Below are 22,995 nucleotides of genomic sequence, written 5' to 3'. Positions count from 1 at the left end.
CCTCTGTGGATTCTGGCCTGCTCTAAGATTCATTATCATTCTGTTAGATTTCTGGTGACTTGTTATCTTCTGATTTTTAATATCCCTAAGTCAGCCTCAACTCCATCTAACCACCTAATTCGCGGTCGGCATCTGCTTTTTCTTCCTATAGATGTTAGTTTCTTAGCTTCTTAGCAATCGTATTGTCTGGAATTCGTATTATGTGTCCAGCCCATCTAAGTTGCTGTGTTTTAATGAACGTTATTACATCTGGCTCATTAAAAAGTTGGTATAATTCGAAATTACATCTTTTGCACCTTTGCCCTTGGTCGTTTCTGGGCGTTGATCTTCAACAAAAATCTCGAATTGAAACGGAAGAATAGGACATTTGAAAAATAATTGCAGAAGCTGATGCCGGACAAGGAAAGAAGAACCAAAGAATGAGGTCAGAAGGTCGCCTAGATCGAGATCCAGAAGCCCGTCACATAGTCCTAATAAGAAATCCATTTCCCACAACAGACTACAGAAAGGAAAAAGATACTTTGAAACCTGAAGTTACTCATTTGAAGGAGCAACTAGCGATTAGCAAAATAAAATAGAAAAGTTAAGAGAATAGGTGTTAATTTTGCAAGAGGCGTGTAAGTTAACATTCAATAATGCAAAAACTACACAGTCCTGTTTTGAACGAAAATGCCAGTACTGTAAAAGACTTAAAGAAAAAACGAAGGTAACCGAAGAAGTAAGTCTTGAGATGGCCACAGTTAAAAAGGAAGGAGTAATGATTAGACTTATCTGGAAAACCTTAAAAACAGTCAAAAGAAGGATAATGACTCAAAAGCCATATGAGAATGGCTTAAAAATGGAGTAAGACCTATTTGGCAGGAAATAACCAAACATAGTGGAACAATAAAAGCATACTGGACCCAATGGGTATTTTTTTATCTTTCCAATAGTTCCGATGGAGTACATACAGTTCACCAATTGGTACTGTCAAAATCACACATTAAGAATGTATTACAATACTTTCATAGAAGCCTTTCTGAAGCATATTTTGGAGTCAAATGAACATTTGCCAGAGTTCGTGACAGATTTTACTGGATAAATTGTTGCCGAGATGTAGAATATTGGTGTAACAAATGCGATTTACGTAACGACAGAAAATATATGGCATAATATCTTTCCGAAGAGCTTTTTAAACGACTTGTAGTAGATATTCTCGGTCCACTTCCGATGAGAGAGAGAGGGAACAAGTACTTAATGGAACAAATAAAAAATGACCTAAAATTGCAACTCTTTCTAATCAAGAAGCGACAACAGTAGCAGAAGCTTTCATAACACACATGAATGGTAGGAAAACACAATAGAACTGTTTGTCAATACCTTTCAATGTTCATGGCTGATAATAAAAAGATTGAGTTACTTTAATTCCTCTATTCCTGTTAGCCTATAGAAGTTCCGAAGGAAATGGAAGGGAAGGGAAATGAAGCTCCTTAAGATCTTATTTTTTGAAGATTGCCTCCTTCCGAAGAAGAACGTTCGTCCCTGTCTTTGACGTTCATCGAAGATTTGAAAAGAAAATTAGAAAAAGTCTACGAATTTGCTCGTAAAAGTTTTAAGCTTCAAAGTTATAAAGTCAAAGCCAGGCACGACATACATGCTACCAGGACAACTTTCGAAGGAGGTATGGTTATACAAACCCAAACTTAAGAAAATACTTTGAGGAAACTTCAACGAAACTGGAAGGGTCTGTACACCATTCTGCAGAAAATAAATGATCAAATCCACCGCATCCAGATTTCGGCTAGAAGTAAACCCAAGGTAGTTCATTTCGAGAGATTAGCTCCATACCATAGAACTGATCGACCCTGTTGGCTTCAGTCGATTCCTAATAGACCAGTTATTCGGGGCGTATAGCTATAAAGGTAGAATCAGTGTTACGACAATTCCGTAAGATTTATATTCTATATAGAAAAAGTCCCTTGACGAAAAAGAAGAATTAAAAATCTAGAACGTTCTAGATCGGTCATCGAAAAGTACCGAAATGTCTCGTAAAGCTTGGAACGTTAGAAAGTCTATATAAATAGGAAGTTCACAGTTCAAGTAGTAGTAATTGAGTTTTTGAATAGTTTTTTTCATCCAGTTCGGTATTGTAACTACATTCCTTGATAGACTTTTTTTTCCAAATTTTTGATTCGGTATTAGATGATCGGCGAAGAAGTAACTTTTTATTCAGATTGTACAGTAGAGCTACCCGAATATGAATTAAGAAATATTTTCTCGATGATGTGTAATTATGTAATTATAATTCTTATTAATGTTTACAGAATGTTGAGCGCTTTAGCAGTGCTCATTGAAAGGAAATTTATTATTTTACCAACATTGTGCTTTATAAATAGATTATTAGACATCGTCAAATATTGCTGCCTTGGTATTTATGATCTGTTTTTCAATCCGGAAACTGCGTTTCTAACAATTTCACACTGCCAGTGACGGATATTATTATTTTTACAAAATTAAAACTTAATGTTAGAATAAACTAATGTATACTATGTTACAGAGTTCTCGAAATGTTGTATTTCCCCTTTAATTTAACTAAACTTTGTGTTCTTGAGGGAGAATTTATTATATTAATTTTTTAGAAAAATATGCACTATTCTGTTACTGCAGAAGTTAAAAGTAAACCTTCTCTTACATCATTTTGACGACTACAAACATGAACCTTTTAATTAAATTATAATAAACTCCAAGTAACACAGAACTATGAAATGTAGAATTCTTAATATTACTGCAACTTTTTTGAAATATATCCAAACAACTAAATATTAATGCAAATTAAAAAAAAACGCGAGGTGGCCTGGGGCTTAATTTTTTTTATTTAATTAGCGATTAACGTATTAAATTAATTTCTTTCATTATGAAAAAGAGTACTTTTGTAATTGTTCTGTTAACTAATTCTCCACAGGTGTAAGCAATTTGAGATGTTTATGGATTCATTTGCGAAACGTTTTCCAATAAAATGATGAATTAGCTATATTATTTTATTGATCTCCAACTGTTGGCCGATAACTATTTCTTAAGGAAGTTAATGTGTTAACATTATTATATATTATAATGTTAATATTATTTTGGATGTACATAATAATAATACAATTGCTAGATCAAAAAGTTTCCTGAGTCACTACTTAAGGCAATAAAGGTTCGTGGAACTTGAAATATTGACATTAATTCAATTGACTCCATGACGACTTGTGGAGGTGATCGGTCCTTTTCATAAGATTCATTAAATCATCAAGAACAATTACTTTCAATGAACAGCAAAGATTTTTCTTATTTTTTAATTATAGTAGAGGTGCTACTAATTTAGCAAGAAATAAGAAAACACACACACACACTCACAAACGCGTATACATACATATATATATATATATATATATATATATATATATATATATATATATATATATAAATCTCACCAGCTGATTGTCAGTTCTGACATTCAAACTTTCAAATACTTTATTTTGCATGATATGATCATTTCAAAATTGACAATTACATTTTTTGATAGATTTTAGAATAAATCAATGTTTTCAAAAGTTAAATTAAAAAATTAATATAAAATTACTTTAATTGGGAATCTTCCGGCGTTCTGTGTTTCTGTGTTTTTGCTGATTTATTTAATAGATTAATTTTTTGATGTTTCTTCACAATAATAACATCTTAATGCTACAGATCTTTTAAAGGTAAGATCATTTACTTAATTGTTTTTCATATAGATGTATCGCTTATAATACTCTTTTAGATGAACTGATGATGCCCAATGAACATTGGGCGAAACGTCTTCAATAAATAGATAAAGTAACACAACTCTTGTCTTTTTTATCTCCAAATTGACCGAAAATATCCCATTCACTTACGAGTGCACATTTATATATATTGTTACGATAATTATCCTGGCCTAAAATAACCGTATTATATTATGACTAATGCTGTTCTGTTTTAGAATATACGAGACCTTTCGAATAGCTGGCATAAACTCCAAGTAATAAAAAAAACTGGTTCCATTCGAATCTTCCGGAATTAGGCCTGTCCATTCGAGGCGAAACCAGGTCAATTGATGTCAAAATCCATGGGATTCTAGAGCAGCTGTTTTCGTATAAATATAAGGGAACTTTTATTTTGAAAACAGTTAGTTAATAAAGAAGATTCGCGCTCGTGGTATTATTGTTACGCTCGCCTACTAATAAATTATTGTATATGTAGTGATAAATAAACTTATATAAATGATCGTGCCTTTTAATAAATTAAAGTAGGAACAATATAATAAATTAGTAAAGACATTATAAATTAAAGACATAACAATTAATAAATTCACAACAAATGGTGTCAGAGTGAGATCGAACATAAATTAGACTTATAATAATAATACAAGTGAATATTTATAAATTGTGAAAATGACGACGATTTATGAGCTGACAGTGACTAATTTAAGAAGACATCTTGAAGACAGAGAATTAGCTTCTACCGGAAAAAAGGCTGAGTTAGTCCAACGACTAAAGAACGCTTTGCTAGAAGAAGGACTAGATCCAGAGACTTATATATTTGAAGATGCTGTCCTCTCGTCGATTTCGAAAGTTTCTGGTGACATCGCATCATTAGAGAACAAAGTTTCTGGCGATATTTCGAAAGTTTCCGGCGACATCGCATCATTAGAGAACAAAGTTTCCGGTGACATCGCATCATTAGAGAACAAAGTTTCCGGTGACATCGCATCATTGGAGAACAAAGTTTCTTTCGATATTTCGAAAGTTTCCGGCGACATCGCCTCATTAGAAAACAAAGTTTCTAACGAGATTTCTTCTCTGGAAAGTAAAGTTTCTGCTAACATCTCTAAAGTCACTTCTGAGATGTCTGCTCTTGACGATAGAGTGTCTTCATTAAAAAACCAAGTTGCTGCCGATATGTTGGCCTTCGAAGAAAAGATATGGAAAGAGATGGAAAGGAAGATGGAGGAAACAGGGACAGCAGAGAGAGGAAACAATCCAATTACAGCAGAGACAAAAGAAGACGAGACGAAATGTAAGTTGGAAACACGGCCGAAATTTGAAGGAAGTGGAGGTTCTGTCCATGTGAAAGTCCCAACTTTCGATGGAAAATCGTCATGGAACAACTACATGAAACAGTTCGAATCAGCCGCAAGAGCAAATGGATGGTCTGAAAAAGAAAAGGCTGTAAACCTGACTATCGCTCTTCGAGGAGATGCCTTAGATGTGCTTCAGACCATAGCCGTAGAGGAGACCGATGATTTCGAACAACTGAAGAAGAGATTAAATATGCGATATGGCCACGAACATTTGGAGCATGTATATCAGTCACAGCTTAAAAATCGTAGACAGAAGAAAGATGAGGCTCTTCAAGAATATGAGGTAGATATTGCCAGATTAGTACGATATGCTTATCCAACAGCTCCCGAAGACATGATGGAAAAATTGGCCGTTCAAACGTTTATTGATGGTCTTCGTGATCATGAAATGCAGAGAACACTGCGATTAGCTCGTCACAAGACGCTGGTTGATGTTCTATCCGCCGCCCTCGAATACGAATCAGCTACGCAGGCCTCTGGCGGGTACAGTAAAGTTAGGACTGTAAAAGAGGAAGGAGATGAAGATAAACTTGACCAGCTCGTTAATATGATGAAAAGCATGACATACAAGAAAACGAAGACCATCAGATGCTGGAATTGTGGCGAAATAGGACACGTACGAAGCTCCTGTAAGCACCCTAGGTACGACGCAAATCAAGAAACTCACCATCAGGAAAACTAGAACGGGTCAGCCTTAGGGGGGCAGCTTCGACCCAAAACTTTTCCAAAGACCCTCTCATACTAATAGCTTCTTTGAAATGTCGTGAAGATAGTGTATATGTAGATGGAGACATAAATGGTAAAAAGCATACGTTGTTGGTGGATACCGGAGCGACCAGAACCATTATACGCCCGACAGTTATAAACAGCCGAAAGAAACTGTTACCAACGAGGTTACGACTTCGGACCGCTACAGGTGAAAATGCCAACATTCATGGAGAAATCCAGGTACAATTGGGAATTGGGGCAGAAAAGTTTGTCCATACTGTTATAGTTGCTGACATCGAAGAGGATGTTATATTAGGAATGGACGTAATGAATATGCATGGATTCCAATTGGATTTTAAGAATAAGGTAATCAAAGTTGGCAACGAGGAGGTATTTCTCCATCCACATAATGACAACACTGTGCAAGCAGCCATTACAGAAGATACAGTCGTGCCTGCGAGAAGCGAAACGATCATAGTAGCGCGACTACAGGGAATTGTAGACGAAGGGAGACCTGTTATGATGGAGCCTTGGAACCACGACGATGAGGTTGGCCGTGGAATCATAATTGGAAAGGAATTGGTGACTTCGGCTAAAGAAATTCCTGTGAGACTTATCAATGTCAACGACTACCCAGTGACCATAAAGAAAGAGACAAAAGTAGGAACTTGTGTACCTGTGACATCCATAATCCGTCAGGCGACAACATCTGATAATTCCAACGACAAATTCGACCAAATGGTTGCAGTTGCAGGACAGTCTCTAAATCAGATGGAGAAAAGGAAATTAAGGGAATTTCTGCGGCAGTATCGTGATATTTTCGTACCGAAAGGAGGAAAGACGGGAAGAACTACCGTTGTTAAGCATAAAATTGATACTGGTAATGCTAAGCCAATTCGTCAAACAGCTCGACGATTACCACAGGCGAAGAGAGAGGAAGCTGAAACGATTGTTCAGGAAATGAAGAAAGACGGGGTGATAGAACCTTCTACGAGCCCATGGGTCTCTCCGGTGGTCCTGGTTAAGAAGAAAGACGGAACGACGAGGTTCTGTGTGGATTACCGTTTGCTGAACAACGTTACCAAGAAAGATAGTTATCCTCTGCCTCGGATCGATGACACATTGGACACATTGGCTGGAAGTAAATTGTTTTCTACTTTAGATTTGAAGTCTGGATACTGGCAGGTAGAAATGGACCCAGTCGATAAAGAAAAGACAGCCTTCACCACAGGATCTGGATTGTGGCAATTCAACGTTATGCCATTTGGACTTTGTAATGCTCCTGCGACATTTGAGAGGCTTATGGAAAATGTGTTGAGAGGGTTATCTTGGAAAACATGCCTGGTTTATTTGGATGACATAATCGTCTTGGGGGAGACATTCGAAGATCATTTGAGGAATTTAGAAAACGTTTTTAATCGACTTAAAGCTGCCCAATTGATGCTAAACCCCAAGAAGTGCCAGCTATTTCAAGGTAAAGTCAATTATCTGGGTCATATAGTCAGTAAAGAAGGAGTGGCCGTGGATAAAGGAAAAATCGATTCCATTAAGGAATGGCCAAAACCAACTGACAAACATCAAGTGAGAAGTTTTCTTGGACTATGTACTTACTACCGGAGGTTTATTAAGAAGTTTGCAGATATCGCTAAGCCATTAACGCGACTTACGGAGGAAGCAAGAGATTACCGCTGGGATACAGACTGCCAAAATGCCTTTGAGACCTTGAAAAAGCATTTAATAACAGCACCAATTTTAGGGTATCCACTGCCAGAAGGAGAGTTCATCTTAGATACAGATGCAAGTAATGTGGGAATTGGAGGAGTGCTGTCTCAGATTCAAGGAGGACAGGAACGAGTCCTCGGATATTTTAGTAAAGTTCTTTCAAAACCTGAGCGGAATTATTGCGTCACGAGGAGAGAACTTCTAGCAGTAGTTAAATCAGTAGAGCACTTCTATCAATACCTCTATGGCAGAAAGTTTCTAATCCGAACCGACCATGCCGCCCTTAAGTGGTTGATGCAGTTTAAGAATCCAGAGGGTCAGATAGCCAGGTGGATCGAACGACTCCAAGAATACGATTTTAAGATTGAGCACCGGGCCGGAGTTAGCCATAGAAACGCTGATTCTCTTTGGGAAGGTCCATACCTCATCATGGAGAAGATCAACGATGTCATCTACCGAATAAGCAAGATTCCGAGGGGAAAGCCGATGATAGTACACCATAACCGGCTGGCGTCTTTCGAAGGTGACCACGACGTAGATGAAGAAGTGGAAGTAAACCAAGTCCAAGACGTGTCTGACCTCACGTTTGAGGAATTCATGGGTGCCTATGGAGGTACCGGTAAAGCAAGACATGGTGTTACCACTGAAGAAAAGCAAGATCTACTCGCGCTCCCCGATGACTACTCGCTGGCCCTTACCATCCCGGCCAGTATCAAAGACGCACCAGGGTTGGCATCCGTCTTTCGAAGGAAGTTTGGTCGAGTTGCAGAACTTCAATGCCAGGTGCCAGCTCCCGGTAAAACCTTGAAACTCCAAGATGCATCACGTTACCTTTTCTACCTGGTAACAAAAGACACTGCCCGTGACCAACCTACCTACCGAGATGTGTGGGAAGCTTTACTTCAATTGAGAGAGCACGTACTAGAGTCCGACGTGCAAAAGTTAGCCATGCCAAAGTTGGAGTGCCGCCAATTAGATTGGAGGGTCATCCGAAATATGGTGGAGGAGATCTTTAAAGACACCGAAGTCCAGGTGTTAGTCTGTTGCAATCCGCATAGTTACTGGTGCGGAGAGAAAACCGTCCCTTGTCATTTTTATACAACTGGAAGTTGTAAAAGAGGGTCCAGTTGCCGATACCAGCATACAGTTCCGGTTCCAGTCCCGACAAGGTTCCAGGAGGAACCATCTTTTAAGAGGGGGGCAATGTTACGATAATTATCCTGGCCTAAAATAACCGTATTATATTATGACTAATGCTGTTCTGTTTTAGAATATACGAGACCTTTCGAATAGCTGGCATAAACTCCAAGTAATAAAAAAAACTGGTTCCATTCGAATCTTCCGGAATTAGGCCTGTCCATTCGAGGCGAAACCAGGTCAATTGATGTCAAAATCCATGGGATTCTAGAGCAGCTGTTTTCGTATAAATATAAGGGAACTTTTATTTTGAAAACAGTTAGTTAATAAAGAAGATTCGCGCTCGTGGTATTATTGTTACGCTCGCCTACTAATAAATTATTGTATATGTAGTGATAAATAAACTTATATAAATGATCGTGCCTTTTAATAAATTAAAGTAGGAACAATATAATAAATTAGTAAAGACATTATAAATTAAAGACATAACAATTAATAAATTCACAACAATATATATATATATATATATATATATATATATATATATATATATATATATATATATATATATATATATAATGTGCACTCGTAAGTGAATGGGATATTATGTGGCCAAATATACGGACTAGGAGGACAAATTCGTTAAACTTTCCGGGCTCGAATCGGTATCAATAAAGTGTTATGAATCATTTCGGCCTATCCCAGCCTCATCAGACACTTGGGCTGATACAAATTCAAACTCGGAAAGTCAAACGAATGTCTCCTAAAACTTCACCACTGCAGTGGTTAGCGTACGGAGGCGCCACCTGCTTTGGCGGCCATGAACAAAAACGATATAATAATATTGTTTTCGTTCATGGCCGCCAGTTCGTTCGCCACTTATTTATCAAATACAAATTTCACTGAAATTATTCTATCACTCATTCTTACAACTTCTACTACGTTATCTCTCATTTCACTATCAGCGCTTATACAGACTCCATTCCTAGCTACTGTTTCCCATATGCCACGATTTTTGTATCCTTCACCTAGTTCTTTCGCCCTTTGTCCTTCCCATCTAGTCTCTTGAATGTAAGCAATTTGTACTATCTTTCTTTTAAGGGTGTCAGGCAACTCCACACTCTTATCTGTAAGACTTCCAAGACCCTATCCCAATTTTTGAAAGGGAACATCTATAAGCTACGTAGTAAAAAATTTTTTCTTCTTCTTCTACTTCTTGGAGATCTTTCGATCTGTTTAATTCTGAAGCTGCCTCTGGTTAATTTCCTGGGAGGTAGATTGCCAACCATCCATCCATCTTTTAGGTGGTCTTCCGGGAGGTCTTGAACCGGGCGGGATGTTTTCTAGGGTAATTTTTGGGAGTCTATTTTCATCCATTCGTCTTACATGATTGTACCACATCCTCTAACGCTGCCTTCCCCATCTTACAATATCTTGAATTTTGCACTGCTCTCTGACGTTTGTATTTCTCACCCTGTCTCTTCTTGTTTTGCCCACTATTGTTCTTAGGGTTTTCATTTTGGCAACCATTAGTATCTGTTTCGTTTTGTTCGTATCTTCGCGCACTTCTATGCCATATGTCATGATCGGTCGTATGCAAGTCTTGTAGATTCTAATTTTACTATCTGTGCGCATATACAGATTTGACCAGACTATCTCTCGCAGACATCCCGACAATGCGGATGCTTTGTTGATCTGACTCCTTAGGTTCTTTACTGGGTCGTGTGTGCTTGATATATCTATGCCCAGATATCGGAATTGCATCACCTGTTCTATGGGGTTGTTCTCAACCACTAACTTACATCTGAGCGGATCTTTTGCTATTGTCATAAATTTAGTTTTGTTGGTAGAGACGGTCATATTTAGTTGGCGGCTTATTTTAAAGAACTGAAAGAGCTGTCTCTGAAGATCATTTTCTGATTCGGCAATAATTGCTGCATCATCTGCGTAACACACCATACCAATCCTTTTGTTGCCCATTCTGTATCCGAGATTGAGAGATGTTACTTTGTTTATAATTTTGCCCATGAGTAGGTTAAACAAGAAGGTGCATTGTCTAATTCCTCGTTATTTGTCCTTAAGATTACTCGTGAAAAGTTTCATCGTTGTATTTAAGAGGGTTATTCCTCTGTAGTTTTGTGGGCAAGTTTTTTGTCCTTTTTTAAATATGGGGATTGTGATGCTCTTATGCCATTCCTCTGGTGTTTCTGTGTCGTGTAAGATTTTGTTAAATAGTTGTGACAGTTTACTTGCCCTGAACCTCCGTAAATTTGAAGTTTTAATACCCTCCGACACCTTCTGTTCAGAAATCTATGATTTCTGGTACAAAATTTTTATCCAATAGAAATATGGACCAGTTTTTTTAAGATTTTGTATAAATTTCTTTCAGATATTCAAAGTAATTAATCATGCATCCTATTTCTTTTAATTTCTGGAAATTTTTGTGTTTTTGTCTTGGTTTTATGTAATTTTAGAAGGCTATGGGATGTATCCCTACTTTTTTAAGGCAAGTAATGTCTTTTATGCAATTTTTTTATATGCGCTTTCCTGTGGAACGTATGAAACGCAACAGAAAATCAATTACCAGAAGTTATCGGTATTTCTTAGAATATTACTCCCACATATTTATCAATTCTCGAAAAATAAAAAGAAAATTAGGCATTCGATACCGAAATGTGCGCAGCTTTAACAGAAAAATGAACATGGTGACGTAAATTAGGAAAGAATGGCTGAAAAATATTCAATAAACATATCGACTTACAATTTATCGGCAATGGTTAAATAAATATCAATTGTGTTCAATAATGTGAATAAAAACACAAACATGTACTTCATTACCACAAATAAGTGCTTTAACAGCTGTTTTACGTGCATGTAAACAGTGGCCGCCATTGAATTTAATAGATCGAAATCTTTTCTTGACATGTTACATTTTTAATATTGGTTGAGCTTGATCTAGTGCTCTTGAAACCTTGCACAATTAGATTATCAGTAATTGAAAATGCAGTTGTACATTGTAATAGACCAGTCAATTCATTTTTAAAGTGTTCGTGGTTGTTTTAATGATTTATTTAATGTCAAAAATGAAATTTACCATAGAAAATCATTTTTTATCACTTATGAATCTTTTTTACAATTTCTGGCAATTTTATTTTTAACGCTATTCTTCCTTCTTCTTCTCAAGGTACCTTCCCAATTACAAAAGGTTGGAGATCATTACAGCAAACTTCTCTCTATCTAGAAGTGTTCTTAATAATGACTGGGGGTCCACTTCCTTACATTCTTCAGCCACGAGCATTTTCTTCTTCCTGAACCTTTTTTCCCTTTTATTTTCCCTTCCATTATGAGTCGTAGGAAGTTGTATTTTTCTCCCCTATAGATATGTCCTAGATAACTCATTTCCCTCTTTTTTATAATGTTTAGGAGTTCTGTCTCAGTCTCCATCCTTCTTGGCACCTCATTGTTGGTCATGTGCTTAATCCAAGAGATCTTCAGCAACCTTAGAAAAACCCACATCTCAGAGGATTTCTATCCGCATTATAATAATTGTAATTCCAAGGGTCAATGTTTCCACTCCGTATAATAGTATGGAATAAATGAATGTCTTTACAAATCGGCATCTCATATATATATATATATATATATATATATATATATATATATATATATATATATATATATATATATATTGATAGGGTAGAGTTTATAAGGAATTTTTTCATTCTTTGAAAAGCGAACCTAGCTTTATTATACATGAGCTCGTATTTCGACCTCGTGGTCGAGATTGTTTGTTATCCAGAAACCAAGATGCTGGAATCTTTGTACCGGTTCTATATTTTTGGTATAGATGCTAATATTAGTGTCTGCATGCATTTGGTGTAGGTATAACAGCAATGACTTTTGTTTTATTCGTGTTTATTTTCAGCCCTGAAGTATCTCCTTCCCTGGTTATCACATTTGAAGTTGTTGTAAGCCCTCAACACTGTCGGCAATATTGACGGTGCGTCTGCGTATCTTAAGTTGTTTACTTGTCGAAATATATATATATATATATATATATATATATATATATATATATATATATATATATATATATATATATATATATATATATATATATATATATATATATATATATATTAAATAATACTGAAGAAAGTACACAACCTTGAACAACTCCTTTTTTTATTGACATTTCTTTTGTTAGGAAGCTGTAGAATCACAGTGCTATGGTCTATAACACTTTATGTTAGTGTTTCTATCAGTGCTTTATGGTTTAACCAGTCGATCAAACGCTTTTTCCTATTCGATAAACAGACAAACACGTCTTTTTGTTGAACAATATCCGGTAGCGGTTTGTACTTTTCTACAATCCCAGTGGAGGACATACTACTTCAGGGCTTGAAGTTCCTGCCCTATGTTAGCTACTATTTATCTGTAAGTTCCATTTCCCAGGAGGAAACAGGCCCGTCCCTCATTCCATGAAATTCCTATTTATCCATTCCTATCCCACACGCCAAACTGGAAAGTCAAAAAACATTCCTGACGGAAGGCAGCAGTGACTTTAGAACCAAGTGCGCAGAATATCACCGGAGGATTCACTACAGCAATAAGACGGAGAATGTCAATTAAAAAAAATGCAATGGTTAAGCTGACTAAAAAGACAAGCCATAAAATCAGACTAAATAGGGACTAAAATCAGACTGATCAGATGCCCAATTTTTCCAGTTTTCCTATACACATCGAAACGTTGAACCCTTAATGAAATCAACAAAAAGACCATATATTCGTTCGAGATGAGCTGCTGGAAACGTATGCTGAAAATTTCTTAGATACGCCTTTCGAAAAAATGGTCTTGAAAGCTCACAATATAGGGTGGCGTGGAGAAAAAAAGAACCAAAGCCAGATACCCTATAAGATACACCGGCAACATCGTCTCAACCAGTGGGGTTTCACAATCGGAAAGTGAAAGGTTGATGGAAGATCAAGAAAAATGATGAATTTTAATCGTGTGAGAATTTTAATAGGATCAGAGGCAAGTTTTTTAATATTAGCCTTATTAATGTACATGCCCCAACAGAGGACAAGGAAGACGAAGAAAAAGACAATTTCTTTGATGAATTAGAAAGAACATATGACAATTGTCACAGAAATGATATTAAAAGAGTAATCGGTGATTTGAACGCAAAAATCGGAAGGGAAGAAATATATCTATCGCACATTGGTAAATATAGTCTCCATAATAATACTAATTCGAATGACCGAGCAGTCACCTTCGCAGCCTCAAAGAACATCATCGTAGAAGCACATGTTTTCTACACAAAAAAATACATATGGGGTCTTGGACCTCGCCTGATGGATTAACGAACAACCAAATTAATCATGTGATTATAGATGCTAGACACTTCTCCAACCTTATGGATGTCCGCACCTATCGAGGCGCCAATATTGATTCAGATCATTTTCTAGTTGGCACAAGAATTCGGGCTAGAATCTCAAATGCGAAGAAGTAGAGAAGTATCTCAACAAGGCGCCTTAATATTGAACTCCTGAAAAACCCGCACACGTTGGAAAGGTTTCAAAACTATATCGAAACTAAGTGGTTTTAGGCCTGGTGGATCAACAACAGACCAGATCTTTGTGCTAAGGCAAATACTGGAAAAAACCAATGAATTCAATATCGACACATACCATCTTTTCGTAGATTTTAAATCGTCCTATGATAGTGTCCTAAGACATAAATTGTATGAAGCCATGGATGAATTCCACATTCCCGATAAACTGATAAGACTGGTTAAGGCTACAATGCGTAAAGTTGTTTGCAAAGTGGAAATACAGGGCGAACAATCACAGGCATTTGAAACGCATGTTGGACTGCGACAGGGAGATGCGCTGGCGTGTTTCCTTTTCAACATAGCTCTGGAAAAGGCGGTCAGGGATTCCCAAATAGACAACAGTGGAAACATTTTTAATAAATCATCCCAAATTTTGGCATATGCAGATGATATTGACGTAGTTGCCCGCACAACCTGCAAGCTAGAAGAAATATATACCACCTTGTCAAATGCCTCAAAAAATATGGGCCTGCAAGTAAATGAGCAGAAAACTAAGATAATGGCATCAACACCCAATAATAGAGCCAAAAACATCGGCCACCAATTCACGGTTGATAACTCTACCTTTGAAGTGGTGGACAAATTCACATACTTAGGCTCCCTGATCACCAAGGAGAACGTCATGATAGAAACAAATGCTGTTTTTGACTGAGTAGACATATGAGACGCAGATACTTAAGCCAAAAAACAAAAATAACGATGTACAAAACCCTTATACAACCAGTGTTGACATATGGGTCGGAGACATGGACCATTTCCAAGGTAGATGAAAACCTCCTGCTTATATTTGATCGAAGGATCCTGAGAAGAATATTCGGTGGCATCTGTCAAAATGGTGTTTGGAGAAGGAGGTGCAACTACGAGATATATCACAGATATAAACATATATTTGGTGGTAAAGACATAGTATCCCTTATAAAAATAGGAAGACTAAGATGGGCAGGACATCTGGCAAGATCACAGCAGAACAACCCTCCTAGAAGAATCCTTATGTCACAACCTGTGGGAAGTAGAAGTAGGGTTAGGCCAAAACTCAGATGGAGGGATGGTGTAGATGAGGATGGTAGACAAATAGGCGCAGCAAATTGGCAACAGTTGGCAATGGATTGAACTGACTGGCGTAATAGACTTGGGAAGGTCGAAGTTCTTTTATATGGCTGTAGTACCAATGATGATGATAAGAATTTTAATAATTGTAGATTGGAACTATACGATATTGGATGATGTGTAGGGACGAACATATACGAAACGTTTTTCATTAAAGGGATGAAGTAATAACTTCACATAGTTTTTTTTGTCCACTTTATTTTAGGCGATCGGTTTACCCTTAAAAGACGTTTAGAAGCATACGAAACCGTTTTTATTCGATTCTATATATTTTTTCAGATTTAAATATATATATTTTTTATTTTTCCAAGTTGGCCGGAAATTGTTATTAACAAATAACAAAAAAACAATTTCCTAAATCGCTTCTAATACATTTTTTTTAGATTTTTGTTGAAAAAATGCCTTAATTAGTAATTTTTGGTACCAAACTATATGAATATACTGTAATTTTAGCTTTTAATATTTTTAAGTTGACCATTCATTTATTTATCTTAAGCACGTATTTGAACAGCCTATACACATTCTACAGCGTTTCCTTCATAGCTTATTGGAAAACCAGCACCGCGTGGGACGTGTTCGACGTGACTTCATCCCTTTTTGAACGCCTATTGTAAAGGAGAAAGAGAACAGAAAGAGGAATTTATGTTTTGTATTCTAAGAATTTAACAATGTAATAAAAAATTGTAACAAGGATTTTATATTTGGGATGACCAGCTAAGGAAATGATCTTAAAAATGCATATTATTTTTAAGTCGTATATAAAATGATGGATAAATTTAAACCTACGGATTGTTTTCTTATTTATAGAAGTAGTCTTCGTTTCACTCGGCATTTTTCCATCAATATTCTGGTTCTTCTAGCCTGCAATCTAATGTATACCTTATTTTTGGCCTCAGTAATTTGCTTATATTACTCGCCAAAATAAAAATTTGGTACAGTAGGTTTTAATGTAGATTAGCGCGAAGCTTTGTATTATGTTTATATTTTAAAAAAGTTAAATAAAAATAATTCTTCAATAAGTTATTCTCTTTGATCCTAACGCCACCTGCTAACGTATTAACAAAGCATATGTTGTTTACTTCTGACAGACCTGTTAAATTCAGAGAAAATATTAAATTAATAACAAAATATAAATTAATATCATTTGGTAGTAAATTTAATTATTATATAAACTAAATAAGGTGTTAAAAAATAATAAGTGTGTTTATATGAAACTATTTTAACACGAGAAGTGTCATAAAAATTAAAACAGATGATACAATATGAAACAGATGATGCCATTTATGAATTTTAAATTTTGACAATCGTTATGAATTGAACCTTTTATATAGCACTATTCTTTTAATTTTTTACTTCTCATTTAATGTTTGTGTTTTGTTAATTTTTCGAGTTCTACGCCGTAAGTCCATGTTGGTTTTAGTATGACTTTGTAAAGCAATATTTGGTTCTCCAATGACGGTTGTGACTTTCTACCAAGTAACCAATTCCTTTGTTTCAATTTTATATTGAGCTGAGTTTTTTTGACGTTAATGTGTTGCTTCTAGGTCAGCTTTCGGTCCAAATGCAACCCAAGATATTTCAGAACGTCTCTAGTAGGAATGGGGGCATTGTTTAGACCAATTTGTGGACAAGTGCATCTTTTTGTTGTAAATATGATTTTTCGTTATTGACTCTAATTTTCCATTTTGTCAACCAATTCTCTAATGTATGCAAGTAATTTTGCAGCTTTTCAGATGCTATGTCTGGGTCATTGTTTGAAACACAAACGGCTGTACCATCGGCAAAACTCGCCTCTGTGACGTCATCTATAATAGATATGTTAGTATTAAAGATTAGGTACAGGAAGGGACCGAGGACACTTCCCTGTGGAACTTCGGATTGGATTGAGTGATAGATTGGGAAATCATTACTGATTTTTACTTGGAACCAACATTCGTTAATATAGAACTTCAGAATAGGGTACATATCGCTAGGCACTAAAGATTTTAATTTAGATAGCAAACCGTTGTGCCAGACTTTATCAAACCCTGCTGAATATCAAGAAATACTGAGACACACATAGTCTTTTCTTCCAAACTTCTTGATTTTATTTACTATTCTATGACATTGTTGGATTGTTAAATATTTTTGACGGAAACCAAACTGATGTTCGGGTATTATGTTTTCGAGTGGTACAGTTTCGCTTATTCTATTTAGCAAGAGTCGTTCAAATATCTTGGACATCAAGGGTAACAAGATTATCGGACGATAGGAAGAAGATTCTGTAGGCAATTTACCTGGCTTTCCAATCATTATTTGGGCGTATTTCCACTGGATTGGAAAATGGCTTAACTGCAGCATTCTATTATAGATAATAGTGAGCATGAGAACTGCTTTCCTGGGTAGATGTTTTAGGATTCTCCCATCGATTAAATCGTACCCTGGGGCTTTGTGAGAGTTGGTACTCATTATTATTCTGCGAACCTCGAATGTGTAGAATGGTTTTAATGGAGGTGACAGTTGGTAAGGGGTAGGATGCATCTAGATATTTGCAAATTACATCATCATTTATGTTTTGACCTAAATTTTTAGTAAATATATTTTCTAAATATTCTGCAAATACATTAGCTTTTTCATTGTCAGTTTGCGCCCAACTTCTATTAGGTTTTCTTATTGGATGAATTGGTAGTGTCGGTCTCTTGAATTTTTTAGTTGCTCTCCATATAGAGAAGTTCTATTTGCTCAAAGTATTCTTTAAAACTATAAGCATTAATACATTCCTGATAATTACCTGATAAATTCCTGAATTATGTTATACTAGATTTAGAAATGCATAATAGCACAGCTTTTTTGGCAGAAGATTACAATGGTCTTTATACAGGACTACTCTAGTAAGTGTAACAAGAGACTATGTTACTGTTTCTCCAGTTATTTTATATCTTTTGACGTTGTAATCACCTTTTAATCCTGCGATTTGCATGTATAATTAGGATAATCTTCTTCTTCTCATGGCGCCGTCTCCTTTCGAAGGTTGGCGATCCAAATGGCAATTGTAGTTTTGGAAATTGCTGCGCGAAAGATTTCTGCGGATGAGCGGTCGAACCATCTCCTCAGGTCTTTCAGCCACGAGTTTTGGCGTCTTCCTACTGATCTTTTGCCCTGTACTTTTCCTTCTAGTATAACTTGAAGTAATTCATATATTTCGCCTCTTAACACATGACCCAAGTATTGCATTTTCCTCTCTTTGATTATTCTTAGTAATTCTTTTTGTTTACACATGCGACGAAGTACCTCAACATTAGTAACTCTTAGTTTAGGATATATATAATTAGGATAATAACTACTTTCTTAATTGTCAAATATTTATTAAGTCATTAAAAAAATAAACTTGTTAACTGTACATCAGAAACAGGTACATCTAACTAATAGTCACTTGGCAATTATTTATTACTCTCCCTCTCTATTTTTCTCGATCAATACAAGCGTTAAAAATAATATGTATTGTTTAAAAAATAATAATAATAAACATTAAATAAATAGTATTTGAGTGCAAAGCTCCAAAGGAAAGTACCGGCTTTAAGCTTCCATCATAAGCACAATATTTAAGTAATTAATAAAAGAATGTACATACATACATATGCACCCACAATGTTTTTCTAATTCCGTCAGATTATGCAGTCACTTCGAGATTTCCAGTCCTCTATTATTAAATAAGAGTGCGGCATGATACGATGGTCAGTGTTTAAAAGTGAATCAAACCGAAAAGATCAGAGTTCCGTTAAATGTGAACAGCGCATATCTTTCTAAAATGTTAATCGACAAAGCGAAAGTCACTTCCGATTATGGCTCTTTCGGTGGTCAAAGAAAAAACATCTTTTCCATTTATGCCGTCTGCTTTTTGTACGTTCTAGTGGTCGTTTTGTTTGTTTTTAATTTTCTTACCATAACTAAGGTAAAAGTGCTGGAAAACGAAGTGGAAACTCTCAAGCAAACCCTTTATAACGTGAAACTGTTTGATGATAATCTTATCAAGGAGATGATTGGGTTTGAGGATGAAGAGGTGAGTATGTTTTACCCTTATTTTTCATTTTTGTTGACCTTGAACTTAGATTTATTTCAGATATTTCTAGAATTCTGAAAATACTGATTTTCAGCATTTATTTTTAAAATATCATTTTTATTTTCGACTTTTCGTTCTAGATAAAAAATATTTAGTGCTACCTTCAAAACTTCCGTTTAATATAAAATATATAAGTGAAATATTCTTGATAACTTATAAAAAAATAATAAAATATAAAAAAAATATAATAAAATAAAATATATATAATTGTATTTTAGTCAACTTTTGACGATTTAACGCAAAAGAAAAATAATAAAAACTCCATTGAAACAAATAATCTGAAAGAAGAGTCTAAAATTTGAATTTTGAACAAATTTTCAAAACGTAATAAATTGCAAACTTCTTGCAATCTTATATATCAAGTACAATGTGGTACAATCTTATAAATCCTATAGGAGAGCTGGATACTTTTTATTTGAGGTTTTCAGTTGGGCTTTCAGGGGGTTTTTAGAATTTTGTAATATCTTCTCAAGTTTGTAGCATTTTTACAATGTTCGACTATTTCATACAGCCGTTGAAAACGGGTAGTTTTTCAAAGAAAATCGAAATTTAAAGGAAATTTATATATGTGTACTTATATGAAGTTAATCGAATTTTATTGAAATTGCTGATGGAGTTACTTTACTTTAATTCCTTTGTTTCTTTTACTTTTTCTTGGATCTCTAGATACCCCTCTTTGCTACACCTTTATTTTGTATTCTGCTTAAGTGTCTATACGTGATTTTTTTTTCAGCCTTACGCTGATTCCAAGCTTTTTATTTTTATTTAAATCCCTTAAAGAAACTAACTTTGCTGTTTAATGCTGGTCTTTAGTCTAATTTGGCCATACGTTCTTATCTTGGATCATACTAATATTTACAAATATTCCTGACAAAGTACCTCCCACCAGTTCTTCTTTGAACCTTCTCTTCTACTGCTTCCAGCAATTTAGCAATTCGCAACCCCAATAATTTTAATTTTTGCTCTCTCATTTAGGTATCAGTTTCCCACCCCTAGACTTTTTCTAATATATTAATGATTAGTTTTATCATTTTTTTACCACTCCATCCATCAATGTAAGCATTCTCACTCCTCATCATTATCATCATCACCCAACACTTTGCCACTGATGGACATAGACCTCTCTCATTTTTGTCCATTGTGCTGTATCTTTTCATCCAATTTCTTGTCATTTTCCTGAGATCGTCAGTCCAACGAGTAGTGGGTATTCCTCTACTTCTTTTGTGTAACCTCGGCCACCACTCAAGCAATCTCTTTGTCCACCTTACATCACTGACTTGGGCAACGTGTCCGGCCCAGTTACATTTCAGTGTGGCAATTCGGGAAATTAGATCGGTAACTCCTATTCTTCGTCTTAAGTCTTCATTTCTAACTCGGTTACGAAACGATATAACCAGCATTGACCTTTCCATTTTCCTCTGAGCTATTTGCAGCGTTTTAGAAGTTGTAGCTGTTAATGTCAAAGTTTTGGCACCATAGGTCATCACAGGCAACACACATTGGTCAAATGTTTTAAGTTTTAAAGAAATTTAAAGAAATAAAGAAAGAAATCTACAAAAGCCAGAACGTATAGAAAAGAACGATAGTCTTTTCTATTACCGTTTTAATGTCCTGTAGGTGATCATTTATTCCAAATCCGTTTCGAAATCCCGCTTGCTCTATTGGCTGGTAGAAATCAAGTTTTCTCTCGAGATGATTTGTTACTATTCTTGTAAGGAGCGTGTATAGGTGACTAAGAAGACTTATAGGTCTGTATTTTTCAATTCATGGGGATCTCCTTTTTTGTACAATAGAATTACCTCAGCATTGTGCTATTTGTCGGGTATATTACTGTCCAAAAGACACAAGTTAAAAAGGTTTTTTATTTTCTTAAGTAGGCAAGTTCCTCCGATTTTGATTGCATCAGTAACTACACAATCTTCGCCTGGAGATTTGTTATTCTTAGCTTTTCTTAGGGCTAGTTTTATTACGTCTATTGTGATTTCCGGTAATAGTTCTGATCTTTTGTTGACAATGCACTTTTTCCTTGTTAATATTTCTGGTACTTGATCTTCTCTGCTATCTTATAATATAAGTCGTTTATATTATTTTCTGTTTCAGGACTACTAAGTATGTAAGAAATACATTGCTGAAAACTATCTACATCTGATGGTTTCATCCATGGATTCTACTCACTCCTTTCACTTTCTATTCTCACTCCTACCACATGTTTAGTGTTCTTCTTTCTTTTTAACTGCTTAAAATTCAGTGCCCTCCTACTCATCCTTTCATATCCTTTCATATCCATTATAGTCTAACTGTACTCCATGCGTCTTCATCTGTTTTCCATTACCCTGTAATATCAATCTTAGATAGGTAATATTACTTTTCACCACTAAAAGTTATGATTTTATTTATAGTGATAATCTTTACTGAACATGTTGTTTACAGATTACAGGTTGTTAACATTTTCTTCGAGAGCTTATCTTCATGGTGCCAGTCTTTGCTGTAATTCCCTTTCAGTATCTACTATCAGTTTCCCACCCCTAGACTTTTTCTAATATATTAATAATATCTGGTAGTGGTAATCTTTACTGAACATGTTGTTTACAGATTACAGGTTGTTAACATTTTCTTCGAGAGCTTATCGTCATGGTGCCAGTCTTTGCTGTAATTCCCTTTCAGTATCTACTATTTCATCTAAATCAGCATACACTACGCACCAGGGAATGTGACCATGTTGTTTCCCAGGGAAATTGCATCCACTGTTGATTGGGTATTGGGTTTTTTTCATGTATTAAGCCTATCAATTATCCTCACCCATATTTTATGGACCTGTAATTTGTGCATTGTTGAATGTTTCCTTTGTTTTTGTAAGCAGGTGCTAATATCATTACTTAATTTCTACAGTCGTTATTGATTACTATATCTTTCTTTATTATTTGAAGTACTAGAGAAAATAATTTTTGATCCATATTTTTGACCACTGGAATTATATAAAATTTCAAGCGTAGCCGGCATATAACGGTTTTTATTGTATTCTTTCACAAAGAGCAGATAAGGTTATCATTTACTGTGTATTCCAAAAGTTCTTGTAATTTTTAAGTGTTTTCCAAGACACCTTGATCCATTTGCTGTATTTTTTCGTCAATTATACTTGAAAGGAAAAAACTAATTTACATAAGAATTTCGTCTACATCAGGATCTTTAGGACGTAAAATCTGTTAAATATACGGCTTTGATTAAAAGTCTGCCATTTTCAAAAATCTGGTTACCAATGCTCCAGACTATTCCTTAAACTGGGTGGTGAATAAGTTCGCATCCTAGAGTTCAATCTTTGGCCAAAAAATGAATGTTTTTCGCTATAACATCAGTAGCTAAAAAACATATTGTTTATGATTCACCCTGTATAATACTTTTAACACAATAACAAAGATTTTTCGCTTCCGCTGGTAAAGAAATCTAAAGTATGTGTCAGAAATGATATCAAATGATGACAAAGAAAATAT

At 35.5% G+C, this 22,995-nt stretch overlaps 1 protein-coding gene across 1 annotated transcript in view; it reads left to right on the top strand.

Annotated features, from left to right (window-relative positions):
- Positions 1 to 19,091: 19,091 nt before the first annotated feature.
- egr (TNF superfamily member 12 eiger) overlaps positions 19,092 to 22,995 on the top strand; it is a 39,274-nt gene continuing 35,370 nt past the window's right edge. Inside the window, exon 1 of the mRNA XM_072546086.1 lies at positions 19,092 to 19,447. Within this exon, the coding sequence (XP_072402187.1) occupies positions 19,196 to 19,447 (252 nt within the window). The 5' untranslated portion in view covers positions 19,092 to 19,195. The remainder of the gene's footprint in view (positions 19,448 to 22,995) is intronic.

This window comes from Diabrotica undecimpunctata, chromosome 10 (assembly GCF_040954645.1).
Source record: "Diabrotica undecimpunctata isolate CICGRU chromosome 10, icDiaUnde3, whole genome shotgun sequence".
NCBI lineage: Eukaryota > Metazoa > Arthropoda > Insecta > Coleoptera > Chrysomelidae > Diabrotica > Diabrotica undecimpunctata.
The sequence above is the reverse complement of the archived record's forward strand: the minus strand, read 5'-3'. Positions and strand labels throughout refer to the sequence as shown.